A 23,732-nucleotide genomic window follows, 5' to 3' on the forward strand; every position below is an offset into this window, starting at 1 on the left:
CGTCTGGATATTAAACATCAACAAATAAAAATAAAATCCATATCCCTAGATTGAGTCGAACGTTATGCCTGCGTGGTGTTTTGACAGACGACCATGTATCTGAGCTGTTGCAGATCCCACCTATGAACAATTTCAGCTTAGAAACAGCAATCAGGCTTTAATAACCTTTTCCCCCTCCTTTGCTTCACTTTTGGGACTGTTTTAAATTGTCACTGGTCACTTCGAATCAACCAATAACCCCAGAAGGCACAAAACACCTCTAAACCTCACAGAATCTTCTACAGAAAAAGGCACATTCACACTTCATTGGTAAACGCAAGTCAAGCAAGCTTTCAAGCCTAAAGATCATACACGCTAGATCAGCTTTAATATTAGCATAATATTATATATATTATTAATAATAACTAATATTAGCAGGCAAGCATCATCATCATCATCATGGCATTGCTAAAATTCAGCCTTTGCTGCACGCTTCAGCCAGGTCTTCCTCCTACACTCTGCATTTCCATGATAATCAGGCGCTTTGCTGCTCTGCATATCAATCCCAAGCTTAATTAAAAAGCTGTTATATTCTTGCTGGCGTCACTGCCTAGATCTTATGCGCAATGGGTTTCCTGTTGAGAGGAGGGTGAATGATGTCAAAATGTACATTACTCATTTAAATTTTGCTTTGTAATTGAATGGCATTCAGGACAGGCTACATCCTGTGTGCGTGAGATATCTTGAGAATTAAAAATATAATGGACTCAAAGACCAAACGCAACAAGTGAAAAATTCTCAACCACTTTCCATACTATGTCACACACACACACAACTGGATCAAATCTTAGATACGTCTGCATATAAAAGCCTCATAGCAAAAAGTGAATGTGAAATATGTTACGCACAATTATCACAATCATCAAGTAAATTTAAATGGTTTCGTTTATTTCTAAAGCACATTATACACAACCAAAGTTGACCAAAGTGCTGTACATCCAGACGTAAGAGTACAACACCACAAAGGAAAAAAAAAAACACACACACACACACACACACCTAAACTGTGTTAAATGACAAAGAATAAAAAAAAACTTTTTAATGGGGATCTGCTTCAGTTTGAGGCTACTGTATGATGACAACAGATAACATTACATCATGCACTGAGAGGACATTAAAGAAACATGTTGAAATATATTGAAAATGGTCTTTAACAGGAAAACCTGTATACATTGTTGAAGACTATAGTAATAGTTCTTTACTATAAGCACTCTTTACAACCACGCTGAGCAGAAAAGAATCTCATAGCACACAACATCAAACCTTGAAGCAGACCTGTGGCAGCTAAACCACGTACTGTAAGGTTCCACTCCTGTCCGCCAGGTAACGTTTTTCAACCATCTTTAACCCTGTAAAGCCTGACATGAAAAAATTGACAGGAAATTCCATTCATTATTATGTTTTTGTAATTACCATTTTCAAATGTGCTTTTTATTTGTATCAAATTTGATATATCAGGCATTTACGACAATTAACTGACAGAGGTGGGTAGAGTATCCAAAATCTGTACTCAAGTAAAAGTACAAGTACTTATGGAAATATTTACTCAAGTAAGAGTGAACGTAACAATCTTAACAGTTACTCGAGTAAGAGTAAAAAAGTATCCGATGAAAAATTACTCAAGTAGTTAGTTACTAGTTACTTCTCATCTGATTGATATGAAGCAAAAACCCTGATTTTCAAACTACTTGTAGAACTTTCACACACCTCTTATTAAAAGTCTCTTTATTCTGCTAATATAAAACACAGGTTGAAGTATATATATATATATATATATATATATATATACAATGAGGGGAACTGCCTCACGGGTATTCGGATCACGTCACATGCTCATTTCCGCTCGCCTCCAAAAGTATTGGCACCCTAGCGGTCCAGTAGCTTACACAATCTTTCTGTCCACTTGCCTCCAAAAGTAACACTGACCCTTATGTCCACTTGCCTCCAAAAAGCACCGGCCTTTGCGAATACTTGCACCGTCAAAGCCAACATCAAAGTTTGTCGCGGCGAGTTTGAATTGTGGTGTTTTTATGATATGCTATATATATATATATATATATAAAGATATATATATATATATAGCATATCATAAAAAAAGATAGAATATTGTATTTGGAAGGTTTCAAACTTTTTTCCCCACACAGGAACCTTTTTATGACTTTTTCATTTCATAACACTGTACTTTTATTTGTCATCTGAAAAGACATACAAAACACTAATGTTTATGTATTGTGAATTGGTAAATATAACCTATAGATTATGATACACATTTAATTGTGTTACTGAAAATGAATAATTGTCTTTTGTCATTAGATTGCGTATACAAGAATCGCATATACAAATATTCCATTATGTTGGAATCAATTAAAAATGACATTTGACGGATTACAATTTTTTATTATTTTAAAAAAATAATTTAAAAAACATTGTATTTAACACTGTGGCAGGAAAAATGCAGATTGCACCATGAAATGCCCAATACAGTAATGTCTATTAAATAAATTAAGGAAAAATTATATTCAACACAATTTTACTACAATGTTATGTATAAAATATAAATTCACTAATAGTTAGTATTACAATAAAGTACATGTTCATATTAAACAATTTGTTCAACATAAATGCTATATTAACTTGACGTCACGTGAAAATCAAAAAAATTGCACAACATGGACATGTGACATATCAAAACACTCAGCACAATGAGGGGAACTGCCTCACGGGTATTCGGATCACGTCACATGCTCATTTCCGCTCGCCTCCAAAAGTATTGGCACCCTAGCGGTCCAGTAGCTTACACAATCTTTCTGTCCACTTGCCTCCAAAAGTAACACTGACCCTTATGTCCACTTGCCTCCAAAAAGCACCGGCCTTTGCGAATACTTGCACCGTCAAAGCCAACATCAAAGTTTGTCGCGACGAACTTTACAAATCTAGTTTGAATTGTGGTGTTTTTTGCTTTCCAGTGTGAATTATCAGGGAGATGTCTCCTTACGCTTTAAGGGCCTGCAACATGCCAGGAAACTAGCTAATATAATAAGTGTGAGTTGGCTATTAACATATTGGACAGCTGGGACCAATTTTTGATGAGTTATTTACATAAATCATCTTATGTCTGTGTTTTGTGTATATCCTTTGATGTCCTATTTTTGTAATAAATCTTTGTACCTTGAGTGACTTGAAGTGTTTCTCTTTCAACTAATTTTGAAGGAGTGGCCTAGTGGTACAAGAGAATGAGGGGCGCTTGCTGTTCGTGACTACGCGTCAATAAAGTGGCAAGGCATTCTGGGATTTGTAGTATTAGCGGAGCATGCGGTTAGCCAGCTGTAATGCACATTTGCTATGATCTCACGGGCCAAATATAATTACACCGCGGGCCAAATTTGCCAGTTTGACACCCCTGGCTTAAAGCCTGCAATTGACTGCAGAGCATGGATAAATCCACTAAGGGGCAGAAGACAAGTCTCAGATTATTGTTCATGCTTTGAACAGGTTTTTGAGAAAGTATTGATAATGTAGGTGGTGCAGAGGTCTCAAAACTCATGTATTAAATATGATACATTAAGCATTATAAGGTTAACAGTTCTGCAAACTCTGTTACCTGAATGTAAACATTACCTGCTCTAGTCCTGTGTCTACTAGAGATTGTTTATTGTGCTGCTGCCACATGATTAACTAATTGGATAATTGCATGAGAGCTAAAGAGATTATACATTTATGATGTAAAAAAGTTCAAAAGTAGAATTTTGTACATAAATAAAACCAATAACTCGGTAATTTAAGAAAGGTTTGTTTATTAAATAGGCCGATTATTACAATAATGCACAGATACGCAGAAGACGACAGGAACACATCACTTTCAGTGTCTGTGAGTCAAATGTTTGTTTCGGTCTGGACACACACTTAAAAGCTCAGTACGGTGCTGTAAACAATGAGAGGATGAGACAAGACAGGATCATCAAACAAAAACATCAACAAAAACATCAAAAACAGCACCAAAAGCCTCACTGACTACTGTATATTCAAGGAATATTCCGAAATGTTTACTCCAAAACTTTTAATCCGTTTTACACTGGCTCTGGTTTAGGCTCATTTGATTCAGATGCAATGGAACATTCCTTCTTTAGAACGTCTGCTAGTTTCGGCTCCACCTCGATCAGTGTGTTAATGAAGCACAGCACCTGTGAAGAGAGAACGACAGTATAGGTGTTAAAGGATTCAGAGAGAGAGAGGGAAAGAGATAGAGAGAGGGAGAGAGAGAGAGAGGGGGGGGGGAGAGAGAGAGAGAGGGAGGGAGGGAGGGAGGGAGGGAGGGAGGAGGGAGGGAGAGAGAGAGAGAGAGGGAGGGAGGAGGGAGAGAGAGAGAGAGACAGAGAGAGAGAGAGAGAGAGGGAGGGAGGGAGGGAGGGAGACAGGCAGAGAGAGAGAGAGAGAGAGAGGGGGGAGAGAGAGAGAGAGAGAGAGAGAGAGAGGGAGGGAGGGAGGGAGAGAGAGAGAGAGAGAGAGAGAGAGAGAGAGAGAGAGAGAGAGAGAGAGAGAGGGAGGGAGGGAGAGAGGAGAGAGAGAGAGAGGGAGGGAGGGAGAGAGAGAGAGAGGGAGGGAGGGATAGAGAGAGAGAGAGAGAGACAGGGAGAGAGAGAGAGAGGGAGGGAGAGAGAGAGAGAGAGAGAGAGAGAGAGAGAGAGTGAGTGAGTGAGGGAGAGAGAGAGAGGGAGGGAGGGAGGGAGGGAGGGAGGGAGGGAGGGAGAGAGAGAGAGAGAGAGAGAGAGAGAGAGAGAGAGAGAGAGAGAGAGAGAGAGAGAGAGAGAGAGAGAGAGAGAGAGAGAGAGAGGGAGAGAGAGAGAGAGAGGGAGAGAGAGAGGGAGGGAGGGAGATGGAGGGAGAGGGGGACAGAGAGAGAGAGAGAGAGAGAGAGAGAGAGAGTGAGGGAGGGAGGGAGGGAGGGAGAGAGAGGGAGGGAGAGAGAGGGAGGGAGAGAGAGAAAGGGAGGGAGGGGGAGAGAGAGAAGGAGGGAGGGAGGGAGGGAAAGAGATAGAGAGAGAGAGGAAGAGAGGGAAAGAGATAGAGAAGGAGAGAGAGGGGGGGGAGGGGGGGAGAATGAAAGGAAGAAAAAATATGAATGAAGGAAAAAGGAATTCAAAGGAAGGAAGGAAAGAAGGAAGGAAAAAAGGAAGGGGTGTTGGACTCACAGACGCGTTGTGCTGTGGCAACATTGTCTTCATAGCCGACACCCAGATCTTCTCTGTCAGATGATCCATTTTCAGTAACTCTGACACAACGTCCTACAAGATCACACACTTGGTCGGTCAAACAAATTCACTGTTTATGTGTTTTTGGGGGTTTTATGTAAGAATAAATTTGTACATTTGGTTACAAAGAAAAATCCGATCTGAATGCATTTAAATAGCAAATGTCTTCAACAATTATGTGTAGGTGTGTAACCTAACACTACATTCTGTACATCTCACCTTAGGCAGATGTGTGATCAGCGTCGACAGTAACTCTGCTGCTATCTCAGCCAACACCTGGAGCTGTACATCTCTTTCCTCGTCCGTCTTTCCATCCGTCTGTGGTTCTCCTGACTCCTGATGCACCTCCTGCTGATTTTCATGATCAAAGTACAGAATACGAAGAAGACTAGCCACCAATTCAGAACCTGTAAAACACACACAGATGATGTATATACAGTACGTGTGTGTATGTGTGTGTGTGTGTGTGTGTGTGTGTTTATATAGGGAGTCATTGTGTTTGTCCTCACTAATGTTTGTCTGAAGATTGCCATATAAGGCAGATAGTATTGCGAGGGCAGGGGCCAAGAGGGCCTTCTGCTCCTGTAGGATGAGAGGAGGGTCATCCGGCTGGCACAGATCCTCACACACAACTTCACACACCACCTTCCATAATGAAACACCACACCCTTCATCTGAAACTGCACACACATATGAGAGAGAGAGAGAGAGAGAGAGAGAGAGAGAGAGAGAGAGAGAGAGAGAAAAGAGAGAGCCAGATAGATAGATAGATAGATAGATAGAAAGACACAGACAGAGATAGAGATTAATTCTATATCTAAAGTTAACAATAAAACAATCAAAATTTGATGCAGACATTCCTTAATATCCCTCGTCTTTAGACTATTTTTGTAGGACGAATGGCAAAGACAAAACGTTTCTCATAAAAGTAGACTTCATGCCTCATTTTGTCTATTCCTGCCTGAAGATTTAGTCTGGTTGCCTTGTCCTGTCCTTTTGTAGAAACGAGATCCATTTTTTACCATCATTGGTTGCATATGGTTGGCATATCGTCGCTGTCGGGCGGAAACCTCGTATGTCCAAATTTGGTCAATTTCATATTTTTTCACATATCGATGCTATTGGTCAGTCCCCACGTCGGTCTGTTATTTTTACAAGTTATTAACCAATATAAAGTTGAAAATAGCTCGAGCGCAAATCTCATAACTCCATTGGACACTTCAACTGTCCACCTCTTCCTCACTCCGCGGGAGAGCTTCACGTCATATTTCTCTTCAAGAAGAGTCGCAACGAATCAACACGTCTTCTGAGGTAAATGTCTTCAAAACACTGGGCTCAAAGAAAAAAAAATCTTGACCCCCGCTGGTTCTGGTGCTCGTCCGAGGACAGGAATTTAGCGCAAGACAATCCACTGCAACGCGGACTAAACCCTGTGCACTGCAGATAAGGTACGGCGTTTTTTTAATTTCCTGAAAAATAACGGTTTTGGAGATACGAGGATTCCGCCTGACAGCGACGATATTTTTTTTTTATCCTCCTCACTCTGTTACGTCGACGACACCAGAGCGTCTAATTCAGAAGTGTGAAAACCACAGATCTGTTTTATCGACATTTTGGAAGACAAACAAAAGTTTTTTTGTAACAAAAGTAACGATCTCAAGGGATTAGAGTAAAGAACTAAAGGGTTTAAACAGAAAATGTCATCAGTAATAAACATCTGTTATAAGCTGTGAGAAAATCACGTAAAAGTAGCCTTAAGTGTGATTTAGTGGTTCCTGAAAGGCGCGACATAACAAAGCGTACATGCTCACGTAACGATGTGGTTGCTTAGCAACATTCCTCTGAAAACCAACAGAACCATTGTTGACCATCCAGACGAGTTTTCTCAATAGTTACATTAGTAAAGACCACACAATGATTGTTTATTTCTGTCTGGAGAAATTCTTTATAAATCATCCCTTTACATGTTTCCTCAGGATCCTGGAAAGGTTGCCAAGAGTTATTCAAATCGCAAGATCTCTCAAAGTTTATTCAGATGTTTGGGCATATATAAAGTACTTGGCACGCAAGTGGTGCCAAGTTGTGGCAGTATGTAGAGAGTTCTGATTTGTCTCCAATCTTATAATCAGCACAAACTTAGGGAAAGACAACATCTTATCAGGAGAGGTAGAAAAAGAAGAACAGGATAATAATCTATCATGGATGTCTCTGTTTGTTCCGTCAGGTTACATTATGTTCTTCATTCAGCAGCCTGGGATTTTAACCTTCACTGGCAACCGAACTATAATGATGGAACCAACGAATCTCACACAGGCTTGTTTAAATAAAGCAATAAATTATGCATTACACATGCTGACACGTGCAGTGGATCATCTGTAAATGACATATTTAAACCTTTTAACCATGAAGTTATATCAAGTCTCACCGAGATTCTGCACCCCTTCATCTACAGTAGTTAAGAGCTGAAGAGCATGCAGATACGCTTCAAGAGCCTTTGGACTCTCCTTCCTGAAACACACACAGAGAGACACAAACAGAGACACACATACAGAGAGACACAGAGAAAAAAGAAACACACAGACACAGAGAGAGAGAGAGAGATACAGAGAGAGAGAGAGAGAGAGAAAGAGAGAGAGACACACAGAGAAAGAGAGACACACACAAACAGACAGACACACAGAGCGACAGAGAAACACGCACAGAGAGACACAGAGAGAGAGACACAGAGAGAGACACAGAGATGGAGAGAGAGAGAGAAAGAGAGAGAAAGACACACAGAGAAAGAGAGAGACACAGAGAGAGACACAGAGATGGAGAGAGAGAGAAAGAGAGAGAAAGACACACAGAGAAAGAGAGAGACACACACAAACAGACAGAGACACACACACAGAGCGACAGAGAAACACACAGAGAGAGACACAGAGAGGGAGAAAGAAAGAGATAGAGAGAGACACACAGAGAATGAGAGAGACACACAAACAGAGCGACAGAGAAACACGCAGAGAGAGACACAGAAACACACACACACACACAAAAACACGGAGACATAAACACACAGAGATAGACACACAGGTTAGGTTTTATATGTGTGTTTGTGTGTGTGTGTGTATGTGTATATATATATATATATATATATATATATATATATATATATATATATATATATATATATATATATATATATATATATTTTTATATATATATATATATATATATATATATATACACTGTACATCTTTTGATTTGCTTAAATGACTTTTATTTGTTTTGCATCATGAAAAGTTAAGACACAAAAATGTATGCTCGCTCACACACAATCATGCGTACACACTCGCTCGCACAAACACGCACTCACTTAAATACCCACCTAAGCTGTACAGCAGCCTCCAGTAATGCAGAAGCAACATCCTGGTGTGTGTCCTTGTCCTGGTCCTGGTCACTCTCACTTGTTAGCCCAGACAGCCAGCTCTTCATCAGTTCCTCATCCTCATCAAACAGCTTATCAACAAGTTCCCCTACCTTTATCAACAAGTCCACTAATACAAAGCAGAGACAGAGAGAGAGAGAGAATAAAAGGAGACACACAAACACACAATTAAAGAAGATGAAAATTCATTTCAATTTTAAACCAAGAACACACTGGTAGTTAGATCTGGTAGAAATTTCTAGATGATTACCATTAGTAGAACTGCGCATTATGAAGCACAGGCTTTTGCATGTGGATGTCTGCTGCTGTATCCTCTGTAGCCACAAGGGGGAGACATCTGGTTGAGAGACACAGGTCAGGAGAAGCCTGAAAAATAATATGGACTAAAGACAATGGAAACGTGCAGGAAAAAAATAAAGGGTATTGGTAGAATGTGCTAGAGCCGGTGGATGGTGGTGGACCTACTAAATGTAATGCGTGGATTTTTTTTTCCCAGGAACTGATGGGATAATGTTAGAGTATGGCAACAATCCCAGTTTTGTCTTGGTCATTTAACCTTTTTATTTGGAGCCCCACATTCTTTAGAGAGAAAAGACCCAAATCTTTTAAAAATCAAAATCCAAAAAACCTCAAATCAACGCACGATTCTGGGCTTTTTAAAAACAACAAAATTCAACCTTCAATATGGTTACATGAGCTGCATAAATTGGATAGGTCTCAAATCTAGAAAGCGTTGCATCTGATATAGGCCTAGGCGATAAAACGATAACCATATGTATCGCGATAGACACGTGATCGATATCAATAAAAAATGTGTTCGATAAAACGCTCGATATTTTTTATTCTTTGTCGGAAGAAAACAGGGGTTGCGAAGCAAGTTTGGTTGCATTAACAAAGGCGATCGCTCTCTGGTAACCTAGCAACGTAGGGAGTGACACGCTAACAGCCAATCATGTAACAGTATCATGTCTGGTTGCTAAACTTGCACTAAATTCTCTGGTTTCTTTATGTTTATATTTAACACTTTGCACTATTTTATTACACTTTATTAAGCATTGCTTACATTTTCTTTCATTTTGCACCTTAAATGTTAAGAGATAATTGTTAAGTGTTCATTGTGACTTTAGACTTATGTTTACATTATAATTATGTGAGTTTTCCTGGTTGGTGACATTTCTGTCTTAATAACTGAAGGGATTATGATCAGAGGAAGGTTAAGTTTAAAATAAAAATGTTTAAATGTAATATATTTTTCTCCTGGTCCTTATTTTAAATGGGTCATAAAAAAGATCAATGATTATCGATATCGACCGATATGAAAACACCGATATCGTGATACAGTTTTCAGCCATATCGCCCAGCCCTAATCTGATACAAATCCAAAATTCAGGATGTTCTGCATGAATTTTTTTTTTCTATTTCTAATTAAAATTATAATAGTCTGGAGTCAAAACACGCACAAAAATATAGACAATTTAGAGATGCCAATCAGCCTAAAATACACATCCCTGGACTGGAGGAGGTAAAAAGGGTATTCAGAAGAAACCCCTGAAGCACAGAAGAACAATTTACTTTACAGGCAAACAATCAAATGCATATTTGGTCCACAGCACATCACAGTATAAAGATTTAAATAATCGATCAAACCTTTTTGTTATTGTGGATTTTTCTGATTTGTTATAGTAGCCCTAGTGTGAATGGTGCACCGTTACAGCGTCTCACATAGTAACTCACCGACATGTCTCTAACAGTGTGGGAGGATCGCTGTCACCCAGAAGTAAGAGCAGAACAGCACTGCGAGGAAATACAAAGAAATAGAAATGTTAAAAAAGAAGAATATTAATTATCTCATACATTAAAAAAAAAAGATAAGGATGCTTACATACCCTAATCCATCATTTTGGCTTATAAACACACATGTATCAGGGAAACAGGCCATATTTCCCAGAATTCCTATACAGATTTCCTGTAACAGAGCGCATGGTTTATCTGACAAACCTTCCATAAATTTAACAAGAACAACAAACAGTTGGTGTCGACTTGGATGCCTCTGATGAGCAAAAAAATTCTCTAGTCCGTCTTATTACTAGTTAAATATGCAGATTAATATATTGCTGAAATAGAAAGAAACCCTTAGCCAAAAACGTTCAGATATACAGACATTCTACCAACTAACCTTCTGGCTTCCAATATTATTTTTTAGATCTTACTGTGTAACGTTAGGATTATTTTTTTATTATTGTTGGCTCACATGGTGACAGCTGTGAACAGAATATTAACATTTCATATGATGTTTATTTTAATTCGACCTTCCCATGTTGAGGAAACAAACGGCATTAGACGCAATCGTCACAGTTTAAACAGGATGTAATTATAAAAGGTGAGTGGACATAAATAAATAAATAAATAAATAAATAAATAATCAGACTGTGGTGATATAAATAGAGTACAAACTTTATATTACGGTAATAGGAGTGGTTTCGATTTCTTAATTTATTTGACTATGACTAACAACACTAACAACAAACATTTCCTTGTTTGATCTTAGCTCTTCAACCAAACCTTGATCTCTTCATCTTCATCAGCCGCAAAAAAAAAAAAAAAAAAAATCATTTAAATATGCTACCATAATTAAGACCAATTATCATTTTCATTCAGAACGTTATCATTTTCCAAGAGTAAAACCAGGCTACAGACATCATTATCTCTATATTAAGAGGTTATATTCATTTTATTTATCTTACAATGTGTACAGCTTGACATGGTCTACTTACAGTAAGGCGTGGATTACGCGACTTGGCAATTACTCCCAGCAGGATATCTGGCGTTTTGAACTCCTGCAGAAAACCAGCCACATCCTGTCGGCAACCCAGACAGTAATCATCAATGACAACAACAAAATTAAAATAAGCTTAAAATAATATGCTTAATATGGCTGAGTGACGTGAGCGCAAATCTGCTTGTCACGTGTTATAATTGCGTTATTAAAATAACTACCAGTGAAATTAAGTGCTTTTTATTGTTATTATTTTAGATCTTTAGATCTAGACACACACACACAAACATGAAATGTTTCTGCAGAACCATCATATGACTCATGGTAGATGAATAATATTTCTTTGATGAAAAAACAAGGCACAGTTTAGCCCAGTCATTGGAACAGTACTGAATTATACAGATTATGAAATCAGTAAATATTTCTCTGTAAACTCTAACTGTATAGTAATCACATGTTGTGATAATGAACGCACCTTATCCATGGCCATGTCCCAGACTTTACACAGCTCTTCCTCAAGCTCATCAGATAGTTCTGTCAGACCCTGTCCTTGTTCTGAGTCCTGTTCCGTCACCATCTACAGAAATAAAACACATATTCGTAAACAATACTGCTCATAAAACTACAAATGTCTCTGTGAATCGCAGTGAATACCTGTATAAGGCGAGTTAAGGTGCTAAAAAGCCAGTGTTTGCTATACACGGTATCTCCGATCGCATCGTCCTCTTCACCAGTCTCATCATCTCTGTTGGGAGGCGGCGATGGGTTACGATCCATCTGTGGTGAGTCTTGGGGAGAAGATTGTCATGTTATCATTTGCCTCTTCAGTGCAGTTCTTATTACCATCTGAGAATATAATGAATACAGGACTTGATATAATTGATACTGTATAGTTTGTCTTTTTATAGTGTGTATCTGTCTGTCTGTCACACACACACAGACAAACAGACACATACACACACACAGAGACAGACAGACACACACACAGACAGACAGACAGACATACACACACACACAGACAGACAGACACACACAGACAGACAGACACACACAGACAGAGACAGATACACACACACACACACACACACACACACACACACACACACACACACACACACAGACAGACACACACAGACAAACAGACAGACAGACACACACACACAGACAAACAGACAGATACACACACACAGACACACAGACACACAGACAAACATACAGACAGACACACACACAGACAGACAGACAGACAGACACACACACAGACAGACAGACACACACACAGACAGACAGACAGACACACACACACACAGACAGACAGACAGACAGACACACAGACAGACAGACAGACAGACACAGACAGACACACACACACAGACACAAACACACAGACACAAACACACACAGACAAACACAAACACACAGACAAACACAAACACACACACAAACAAACACACACACACACACACACACACACAGGCAAACACACACACACAGACAAACACACACACACAGACAAACACACACACACACACACACACAAACAAACAGACAGACAGACAGACAAACAGACAGACAGACACACAAACACACAGACACACACACAAACAAACAGACACACACACAGATACAACAGACAGATACAAACACACACACAGACAAACAGACAGACAGACATAAACAAACAAACACACACACATTAGATCTATTAGGTAGATCTTAATTAGATCATTAACAGTAGATTACACATCACTCGAGTATGGAATAAGGTCATGTCTGTTAAACACTGTGTACATCTTTCCTCTTTGCTGTACTTTCTGTCTTACTTTTCTTCAACATTCGAACACACAGAAATAAATGTAGTGGTGATCAGAAACCGAGGATCCACTACAGAGATCACTAGTTTATTCCATCACAAAGGATTTGACTAATATAATAATATCCCTAACGTTTTTAGACAGCACCTCACCCATAAACATCGGTATGAAGATGACAGGATTTCCGAAAACACAAACAAAGATGATTTATTTCAGTTTTTTGATCTCATGCACATGTACATTTCTACTTCGTGGCTGTTCAGTTTTGCACTAAACCTATTTATCGCCATCTAGCGACGGGTATGTAGAAGCTTTCCATGGTCTTGTGTGACATGAGGATGACAAAGAAGTCTAAAAAAAATACTGAACAAGTTGTTTGTTTTACCCAAACGTGTTCTGCTGCATTGAGATCTGGTGACTTGAAAGGCTACTGAAGGTCACTGAACTCATTGACATGTTTATGAAACCACTGAGACGACTGCTGCTTTGTGACATGGTGCATTATCGTGCTGGATGCAGGCATTAGAAGATGAAGGGATGCACATGATCAGCAACAAGGCACAAATAATCCCTCGCATTCAAACAGGCAAAAAAAAAAAGTGTTCCAAGAAATGATTCCCTACACCTTTCCACCATCTCCATCATCCTCGAATGCAGTTTGGCAGAAAGTTGCTTGGCTCCATGGATGAAGTTCTTCCTACTGGCACCAAATTCTCACCTTAAAATCTGTGTGAAATCTTCAGCAGAAATTGAGATTCATCAGATGAAGCTATGTTTTATATTTTTAGCTATACAGTTATAGTTAGCTTTCTGTTCCGGTCCGACAGGAGTGAGATCCAATATGGCTTTCTGCTTTTGTAGCTCATTCTCTTCATGTATGTGTTCTCTGATGCCTTTCTGCCCTCCGCAGTGATACACAGTAGTTATTTGAGTTAGCGTAGACTTCCTGTCAGCCTGGACATAGCCATTCTTCTCTATTTTTACCCATAGATCCGGTGCTCACTGGAGGTTTTTTTTGTTTTCACACCACTCTATGTAAACTTTGGTGATGTGAAATAACATAATAATATTACGATATTATATTATACAAGCAGAAGTGGTTGTATTAATACTATTCAAACTTTTGCAGTGTCAGCACACTTTTGGCTGACTTTTTATTGTATCACAGCATTAATATTATTTGTTTATCCCCATCATTTGCTTTTGTGAGCATCCTCCCTTTGAAAATACTGTAGAAATCTAGAGAGTGACTATGGGCTGGGACTTTGTGTGGATGTTTTCCTTGTGTAAATATAAATCGAGGGCCAAGGCCAAGCAGGAAAGAGTGAAGGCGATACCTGTTCTCAGATAAATCCTACATGTAATGTTTGTCCTTGGAGGGGCAAATGAACAGCAGGGAAGCATAAAGCCTATGATAAACATCTTTAAAACTGCATGGGGTAAACAGTACCTCAGCCTACAGCCAAAAGTATGTGGACAAAAGACCAATCACCTGGCGCTTGTTGAACATCATCACCATGACAAATTTAGTTATAAAAAGCTCTGCTGTTATGGGATGATGTTTCCCTAAATTTTTGCCCCACATTCATTCAGCCTGAAGAGCAATAGTTAGGTCAGATACTGATAGTTGTGTGAGGACGTTCTGGTGCACACTTGGGGTTTAGGACATTCAAGTTCTTCACACTCCAAATTTTGGAGTCTTCATAGAAGCATTGTCATGCTTTAACATGTTAGGGTCTCTTACTTCCAATGAAGGGAAATTTGTAAATCTACATCATACAATTGTGTTTTTAGTCTTTGTGGCAACATTTTGGGAAAGGAACACATGGTCTGGTGTCCATATACCTTTGACCATATTATGTATATGTATCGTGCCTTGGTTAAATTGTCCCTTGTGTTTATTTATTGTCATTCATACAGTAATTTGTATTAAACAACAGAGTACCAGGCATTGTGAGAATAGTTTAGCACTAAATGTACCCAAGAGTGCTTAAAACATAATAATAATAATAATAATAATAATAATAATAATAATAATAATAATTATTATTATTATTATTATTATTATTTATACGATTTATACATGTTTTTTATGATAACAATATAATAACCGTTAGTCAATCATTACTATTTATGAGAAGCATATTGAGAAGGAATGTTGTTTTACAATAACTGTATAGATGTTAATTTTGTCACATTTGGGCTATATTAAAGGTGTTAAAGAGAAATAATTACATTTATATTGAAACCTTTATTGCCCCGAAGGGAATTTGTTTTGCACTCAAGGAAGCCACATTAACATCCAACAACATTACAAAATAGAAGACACAAAAAAAAAAAAAAAAAAGCATAAACAACACAAAAACAGCAATGATAGTGACATACAATAATCAGTCCAATATCTAAAAATGAATCGATAGCTAATTAAAAAATTTCTTTAAAAATTCTATGTGCCTGTGTCTGATCTGTTCAGTAACTGAATGCTCCACGGTACAAATGATGTAATAGCACGTTTAGTTTTTGTTGGTGGCATTCGAAATCTACATCCAGATGGGAGTAAGGAGAACTCTAGGAAAAGTGGGTGGGATGGATCATCCAGTATCCTCAATGCCAGATTGAGGGTATACTGATCTATAAGATTGGAGATGCTTTTAACATCGGATCCAGTAATTTTTCTGCCCATTTTAGTCACCTTATCCAGCATATTCCTGTTCTGGACAGAAAGACCTCCCCCCCAGCACTGGATGGCAAAAGTCACCACACTCTGAATAAAAGTTAAGTAAAACAATGTCAAAGTCGTTGTGTCTGCATTAAAACTACGCAGTTTCCTTAAAAAATAGAGCCGTTGCTGTGCTTTTGAGTATCTTGCTAGTGTGTTGGCAGACCAGTTGAGTTTATAATCAATAATAGTGCCCAGATACTTATATTCCATCACAGTCTCAATAACAGTCCCTTGAATAGTAACAGGTTGCAGTGGATGGTGCTTTTTTTTTTTTTTAAGTCAATCACCATTTCTTTTGTTTTAGAAATGTTTACAATTAGTGAGTTTTGATTGCACCATTCATGGAAGTGGTCAACCTCAGTCCTGTAATCCTGTTCATTATTATTTGTTAAAAAACCGACTAAAGCAGCATCATCTGCAAACTTAATCAGTGAACAGTTAAAATGGTGACTGACACAATCATTAGTATATAAAATAAATAACAATGGTGATAAAACACGGGGGCACGGTGGCTTAGTGGTTAGCACGTTCGCCTCACACCTCCAGGGTTGGGGGTTCGATTCCCGCCTCCGCCTTGTGTGTGTGGAGTTTGCATGTTCTCCCTGTGCCTCGGGGGTTTCCTCCGGGTACTCCGGTTTCCTCCCCCGGTCCAAAGACATGCATGGTAGGTTGATTGGCATCTCTGGAAAATTGTCCGTAGTGTGTGATTGCATGAGTGAATGAGAGTGTGTGTGCCCTGCGATGGGTTGGCACTCCGTCCAGGGTGTATCCTGCCTTGATGCCCGATGACGCCTGAGATAGGCACAGGCTCCCCGTGACCCGAGGTAGTTCGGATAAGCGGTAGAAAATGAGTGAGAGAGTGAGTGATAAAACACATCCTTGTGGCACTCCTGTGTTTGTCACAATGGTTCTTGACCGACCGTGACCCGCCCTCACATATTGTTGTCTGCCTATTAAAAAGTCCTGAATCCACTTTAAAAGAGTGGGACCATTAACACCATTTGTACAGCCGGACAATTAAGGGTTAAGGGCCTTGCTCCGGGGCCCAGCTGTGGGAGCTTGGTGGCACAGGGATTCGAACTCACAACCTTCCAATCAGTAGTCCAACGCCTTAACCTATGAGCTACCACTTCCCTATAATATCAATAATAATATATCAAATATTAAATATATAACAATATATATATATCACAAATATATAACAATATCAAATAATAATATATAATAATTATAAATAATATATAATAATATTGTGTAGTGTTGGTTATGTTCTGGCTTACAATATCTAAATTGTTGTCATATAAAACTTTGCAGTCTAAAGAAGGTGCTTTAGAGCTTTAGATGGAGATGGAAAATGTTTCATTATTACTGTAGCTGGAGATTCTTATTATAATTTATAAAATTATATTCCACACTACACTTTAAGCAAAGCTCTCCTTTATTTCCACAGAGGACAGGAGTGTGTGACTATTGCTGAATGTTGTGTGGATGGATGAACATTCAGCAACTTCATGTCTGTGTATTTAGCCCAGTATCTGTAAAGACCTTTGACTTGTGAGTCTGATAACTTTCTGTATAAGGTGGCGTCATGACAAGGACAAGGACAGGAACAGGATGTGTTCATTATTACAGTAGGTATGTTAATGAACAGCTTCTTAACTGGACTGACAGATGGGATCCACAGCAGTGACGCACCTATACAATCATGACCACGATTATCCCCGGTCTATCACGCACATGGTTAAGGATTTTTACAGAACCTAAGCCAAGAGAGTGTAGTAGCCAGAAATTAATTTGTTGCTCATTTTGTAAAACTCCTGAATACACAGAATAGAAATCAGATTTATATGATTTTGATGAAGGGAAATAAAACGTGTTTTTTTTTTTTTTTGGAGAAAAACACATTTAAACAAGTTTTTGTGTCTATACATATTGTTATATGTTTTGTGTGTGTGTGTGTGTGTGTGTGTGTGTGTGTGTCTGTGTGTGTACATTTTTGTTTATACACATCCTTTACAAACTTCCTTGATCAGATATGATCAGATTCGTTTGAATCACGAACCATTAAATAAAATCAAATGCTTGATGACTCCTTTTATTAAATCACTAAATCAATAAATAACTATAGACTCAAATGTATTCTCTTTAAGACTTGTTTCTCTTTAAGGAACTCTGGGTGTTTTTTTTTTTATTTTTTTGGTTTTATGTTAAGTATTGACTCCGGAGTTGTGTTCTTAAGCTCGTACTCTCGTCCTTGTACGATCAAAAACATTTTTGCTCTCACACCTTCTCATGAGAACTAACATACTTTTGTGTTTGTTAATGGATTTCTATTTTTATTCAACCGGACAATGTCAACAACCTCTACATATGTAAATCAATAAAAAAGAGTTTACCCTGTCTTAATGGCAAAAACTTCATTTTACACAATTCCCTCTTTCTATATATTTTTTTTAGCCCGATTGATTGATTCAAAAGTTTGTGTCAAACAAACTGTGTCAAACTCTTTTACGCAATGTTGTTTCCAGGTAATGGAAACTTAAAGCAAACAGTTAGGTGTTGTGCAAACTACTGGCCTGAATCATCACATAACTGCTTTAAAATATGTTATTACATAATAATTTCTGAGTATTAATGACAGTTATTAAAAAAAATAAAATAACAGGAAACCAAACCCAAAACCTGCACCAGAATATGAGAATATGATCATCCCATGTATATTTAATTAGTTGCTATATTTAATTGCTTTTTAATTGAATATATATATATTTTTCTTTTTTTTTTTTTTTTTTGCCATTTATTGGACATTGTGCCAGTTTTCAAAACATTATACGATAGCAAATCCCTGAAAACAAATAATATTTAACTGATCATCACTGGGGTGTTTGTGTATGGTTATATATAAAGATTATTTATTGATTACATCATATTATGTTATATTATGTAACATCACAGATTAGTAGGCATCACTTAATCAAGAAAGAAAATGTGATCGATACGGATCAATTTCTTATCATTGGAATAATCTTATCATTAGCCTTTAGTTTAAATCTAGGATCTCTAGGCAACAGATTACACTTTATACATTTATGCAGGATGTTCATGCTGAAGATCTGGACACACACACACACATACACACACATGTACACAATGGACCATTAAGATACCATTCTGGCCTTTTATACGTCATGTCTCAATAAAAGTGGTGTAGACTTAGAGTTCCTCCCAGAAAGGGAGGGTGGCATTTAGGACTGGGTAGAAGCGATATAAGGGGTCTGAGAGCTGACAGAAGTACTGTAGCAGAGTGTGTGTGCTTGACCCATCCTCACACCCACCATGGCATGGAGTATGTCTGCACTCTGTGCGCTGGCCCTGGTTTTGACCTGTGGCCTACAGGTGATCACAGCAAAGGGTAAGAGATGATCAATGCTTTGAACAACTTTTTCATCTTATTGTGTGTATATATTGTGTCAAAGTTATCATAGTATAAATGTACCTTAATCTATTTATGCTTTTCGTGACGGCTCCAAATTGAAGTGCTTTGCCAGGAAGTAGTATCTGAAAATGTACTGTAATATGAAGAAGCAGGGTTTCAGAGTGTATTTAAATTTTATATTATAATAATTAAATTGGATGCAGGAAATTAGAGAATATTAGACACAAAGGTTCTTGACACACACTGTAACACGTTACGCTAGAGTAAAAAATCTTAGTCTTCACGTATTAGTAGAAAACAGTACATAGTTTTTGGGTTGTTAGGCTTTTAACTATCAATTCGTGTCACTTCAGATAAGAGAAACATGACAATATATATATATATATATATATATATATATATATATATATATATATATATATATATATATATATGGCAATATTTGGTAATACTGTAAAATATTGTTGAAGAAGGGATGAACAAAAGCATCTTAACATCTAAGGCTCTACTATTAACTGCTAATGAATGCTGGGCCATTAGTAATAAAGTAATGGTTTGAGCTTAGCAATAATTAAATGTGTTTTATATATGATTTCTGATAGATAGATAGATAGATAGATAGATAGATAGATAGATAGATAGATAGATAGATAGATAGATAGATAGATAGATAGATAGTTTTTTTTTTAAATGAAAAGCAGGGTCACGGAATTGTGTAAAAATTTCTTGGTAATGTTTTATCAAGGCAGTGAACAGAAAGGAACTACATTTTTTTAATTTTGGAGTGTCTTCTATGAGGAAATAGCCAGTAATTGATAGGATCGTTCTTGTTCCACTGCGCATCCTGTTTTCTGTTGTAAAAGTTCATGTCTCATTGAAAACTTCATAGTGACACTGCACATGTGGGTGACTAGAGAAAACTTGTTTAAACTTTAGTGTCATAGGTCAAGTAAAACGAATGTAAGAAAAAAAAGAACAACTCCAAAGGTAGCTCATTTTAATGCCTATCGCTCTGTAATGCCTTGTCCTTCTTCTCCTCACAGTGCACCAGAGCAACCATGTCAGCAGCGTTTGTAGCATGTGGGGAAATTTCCACTTTAAGATGTTTGATGGAGATGTCTACCAGTTTCAAGGCACTTGTGAATATAATCTAGTCTCTGACTGCCACGGGCCTGTGCAGGGCTTCTCTGTGCATGTGAAAAGATCAGGGACACCTGGGATCTCAAAAATCACCAGAGTGCTGGTCACTATTGAAGGCATAGCCTTTGTGCTCACCAAGAACATAGTTATGGTCAACAACGACATGTAAGATACTTAATTCTTACATGGAAATGTAATAACGATAATGATTCAGCATGTACTGACCTGCTGAGTTGATAAATTATGGTTGAGTAACCTTTGCTTTTTATCTCTTTCTTTTCTCTGTATCTCACTTTAGTGTTAATCTGCCACACTACGTAGCTGGCGTGATGCTTGAAGAAAACTCCATCTACATTAAACTTTATGCCAAACTGGGTCTCAGTGTCACATGGAATAAAGATGATGCTGTCATGGTAATATCATTATTAAAATGTATACACTTTGCCGGGAAAACTATTTTACCTTGAGATGAGAGAATATGAGTTAAACTACAGGCTACTAGTGAGGAGGGCAGAAAAACAGCGGAAATTGATTTAGTGCAAGTTAGCAGAAAATTTTGCGCAACACATAAAAAGGTTATGGAGTGACTTAGCATGTTGGACTGGCCTTGTAAATATAATTATCATCTTTTTAGAGAGCCAAAGTCAATTCAACACTAAATCTCTAATTATAGACCAACACCTGAGTTAATACTTACTTATATATTAATTAATGATGAGTTACTCTAAGGTGCATACAGAAGAATGAAGAGATAACCTTGTGTGACCTTGTCTTATGATTTCATGCGTGATTAATGACCATCACTGCAATGTTTGTTAGTTAATGTATTAATTAATACGGTTTATCTGTGCTATATCTAAAACTTAAACCCCAGACAATAATCTGATAGAACACTGGGTTTAAACCTTAATAAATAATAGATACATGATTAAATGAAAATGTATTAGTTTAACTTTTCTTGTGGGTAAATGAGAAGAGCCCCAGGCCACTGAGTCACCCCGAAGACTAGTACTACAGCGGGACTGGAAGAAAATTGGATAGAGAATGATGCAAAGATGAAATGATTGGTGTTTATTATTAGTGCTTCAGTGGAAATGATGAATCCAGCACAACCCAATAATGTCTGTGCAGCATCTGCATATGGAAAATTGTATTTATGTTACAATTTGAAATGCTGATTGTTTAAGTCATATTCTTTTAGAGCAGGTTCGATTTAGTTTACTTCTGTCTTACAAATATGTACTCGGTCATAAATCAAGCATGAATTCCTAAGGCTGAGTCCATAGTCAAGATGAGATATTAATTAGTTTGTCATCAGTAAATACTTTACAGTCACTCAGCATTAGATCATACTGAGTTTAGTGCAGGATTGATCATTTACTGTGCATGGCATTTGGTAGACACCTTTATCCAGAGCACCATACATTTTCGTCTCATTTTATACACCTGAACAATTGAGGGTTATGGCTTTGTTCAGGGGCCCTACACTGGGTTCAAACCTGCAGCCTTCCAATAGGAAATCCAACACCTTAGCCATTAGGCTACCACATGCCACAGATGATTCATGCACTGAATCAATTAATTAGCTGCATGACTAATTGTGTTAATAGAATGTCCTCATAAAGATGTTAAGACAAACGTGTGTGAGTGTCTGAATGTGTTTGTATGTAAATGTTTAAGTTGTAAAAAAGTGATTAACCTTTTCTTACCTTTCTAAACCAGCTGGAACTTGACACTAAGTATGTTAACCGTACCTGTGGACTTTGTGGTGATTACAACGGTGTTCCTGTTGTTAATGAGTTCCTAAGTGATGGTGAGTTGAACCAAAGGCTTTTTTTTATTCTGTTACGACAAATAGACACTAAATTTTTTAATTGTAAACCAAGGATTATTTTATGTAAGTGTGTTTGCATAGGTGACTGAACAGATGCTTGTATTATATCGTCTCACACAGGTCGTGTGACTGGCTTCATTGAGTTCGGCAACAACCACAGGGTCCACAGCCCCAATGACGTCTGCGAGGACCCTTATGAAGAATTTGAAAATGAAGATAACACAGTGGACAAGTGCCAGTCATTTGTAAGATGTATAAAATTATTCCAGGAGCATAAAATGATTTGAAATTAAATTTATATTTAGCATTTATAAAGCACTTCCTGTGCTTAAGGGGTTTCTTCTGGGTATTCCAGCTTCTTCCCCTAGTCCAAAGGTATGCATTCTAGGCTGAGTGGCATCTCTAAATATCCCATAGTGTGTGTGTGTGTGTGTGTGTGTGTGTGGTGTGTGTGAGTGTGTGTGTATGTGTGTTTGATTGAGGCCTGCAATGGGTTGGCAGCTCACCCAGGGTGCCCCGCAATAAACTCCAGTCTCCCTGTGACCCTGTGTGTGATACGCAACACGTTAATTTGTTCACAAAATACAGGTTCATTTGCATTGTTGTCTATTTGACACAAAGCACCTGAGGAATGACCGTTTACAATGATGTTTATGCAGAATTAGTGCAGACTTGTGTTGTGTTTGCCATGTGTGTAGCGAGAAGAGTGCTCCGAGCTGCTGCTGGATGAATCCTGGTCCTTCTGTAGGAACATTTTGAGTCCAGAGCCTTATATTCATGCCTGCATGATGGACACGTGTGCTAGTGGCCCAGGAGACACTGATGTCAGCACATCTTTCTGCAGCACCCTGTCTGAGTACTCACGCCAGTGCTCCCATGCAGGGGGAAAGCCACCCAACTGGAGAACACCAGCCTTTTGTGGTAAAGACTTTAAAACTCACCTTATTACTACGGTATATTGACCTGAGAGAATGCAGTCCTGTGAATTATGATTGTACAGCTAACTCTAATACTGTCTCAACTCGAACCACAGTGACCTGAACTCTCCATATTGCTTTTGTTTCTCACTTAGCTATGACTTGCCCCTTTAACATGGAGTACTCTGAAAGCGGCTCCCCTTGTCTGGACACGTGCACACACACAGACACCAGCTCATTGTGCGCGGAACACAAGATGGATGGCTGCTTCTGTCCACCTGGTCAGTGGACTGAACATATACACTGACATCTAAGTCTATAGGCAAATTTGTCACATGACAGAAAATTATATTTTTGCACAATTTATTTGAGATTATA

At 38.1% G+C, this 23,732-nt stretch overlaps 2 protein-coding genes across 4 annotated transcripts in view; one reads left to right on the forward strand and one right to left on the reverse strand.

Moving 5' to 3' along the window:
• Positions 1 to 3,816: 3,816 nt before the first annotated feature.
• saal1 (serum amyloid A-like 1) lies at positions 3,817 to 13,576 on the reverse strand. Of its 2 annotated transcripts, none has more exons than XM_060886829.1 (13): positions 13,458 to 13,576; positions 12,146 to 12,279; positions 11,967 to 12,068; positions 11,490 to 11,573; positions 10,602 to 10,681; positions 10,450 to 10,509; positions 8,966 to 9,081; positions 8,656 to 8,824; positions 7,714 to 7,796; positions 5,798 to 5,968; positions 5,508 to 5,695; positions 5,229 to 5,321; positions 3,817 to 4,220 (listed from the first exon to the last, which is right to left on the reverse strand). In XM_060886829.1, the coding sequence occupies exons 1-13, from the start codon at positions 13,465 to 13,467 to the stop codon at positions 4,107 to 4,109; spliced, it is 1,404 nt and encodes a 467-aa protein (XP_060742812.1). In that variant the 5' UTR covers positions 13,468 to 13,576; the 3' UTR covers positions 3,817 to 4,106. The 2 variants fall into 2 exon arrangements, with proteins under 2 accessions (XP_060742812.1, XP_060742813.1); XM_060886830.1 differs by having other exon boundaries at positions 12,146 to 12,337; positions 13,458 to 13,574.
• A 5,752-nt stretch (positions 13,577 to 19,328) lies between these two features.
• Positions 19,329 to 23,732, forward strand: part of LOC132856925 (mucin-2-like) — a 32,761-nt gene continuing 28,357 nt past the window's right edge. For both annotated transcript variants that reach the window (XM_060886801.1, XM_060886802.1), the window contains exons 1-7: positions 19,329 to 19,439; positions 20,507 to 20,768; positions 20,902 to 21,016; positions 22,326 to 22,416; positions 22,558 to 22,682; positions 23,136 to 23,358; positions 23,510 to 23,635. In XM_060886801.1, coding sequence (XP_060742784.1) covers positions 19,364 to 19,439; positions 20,507 to 20,768; positions 20,902 to 21,016; positions 22,326 to 22,416; positions 22,558 to 22,682; positions 23,136 to 23,358; positions 23,510 to 23,635 — 1,018 coding nt within the window. In that variant the 5' untranslated portion in view covers positions 19,329 to 19,363. The remainder of the gene's footprint in view (positions 19,440 to 20,506; positions 20,769 to 20,901; positions 21,017 to 22,325; positions 22,417 to 22,557; positions 22,683 to 23,135; positions 23,359 to 23,509; positions 23,636 to 23,732) is intronic.

Source organism: Tachysurus vachellii, chromosome 14, assembly GCF_030014155.1.
Source record: "Tachysurus vachellii isolate PV-2020 chromosome 14, HZAU_Pvac_v1, whole genome shotgun sequence".
Lineage (NCBI taxonomy): Eukaryota > Metazoa > Chordata > Actinopteri > Siluriformes > Bagridae > Tachysurus > Tachysurus vachellii.

Bases quoted from the DNA above. Each gene is read 5' to 3' on its own strand.
- saal1 (XM_060886829.1), bottom strand. The intron at 7,797-8,655 runs GTGGGTATTTAA...TGTGTGTTTCAG, and splicing joins GAGGCTGCTGTACAGCTTAG to GAAGGAGAGTCCAAAGGCTC. The intron at 5,322-5,507 runs GTGAGATGTACA...GTGATCTTGTAG, and splicing joins TGATCACACATCTGCCTAAG to GACGTTGTGTCAGAGTTACT.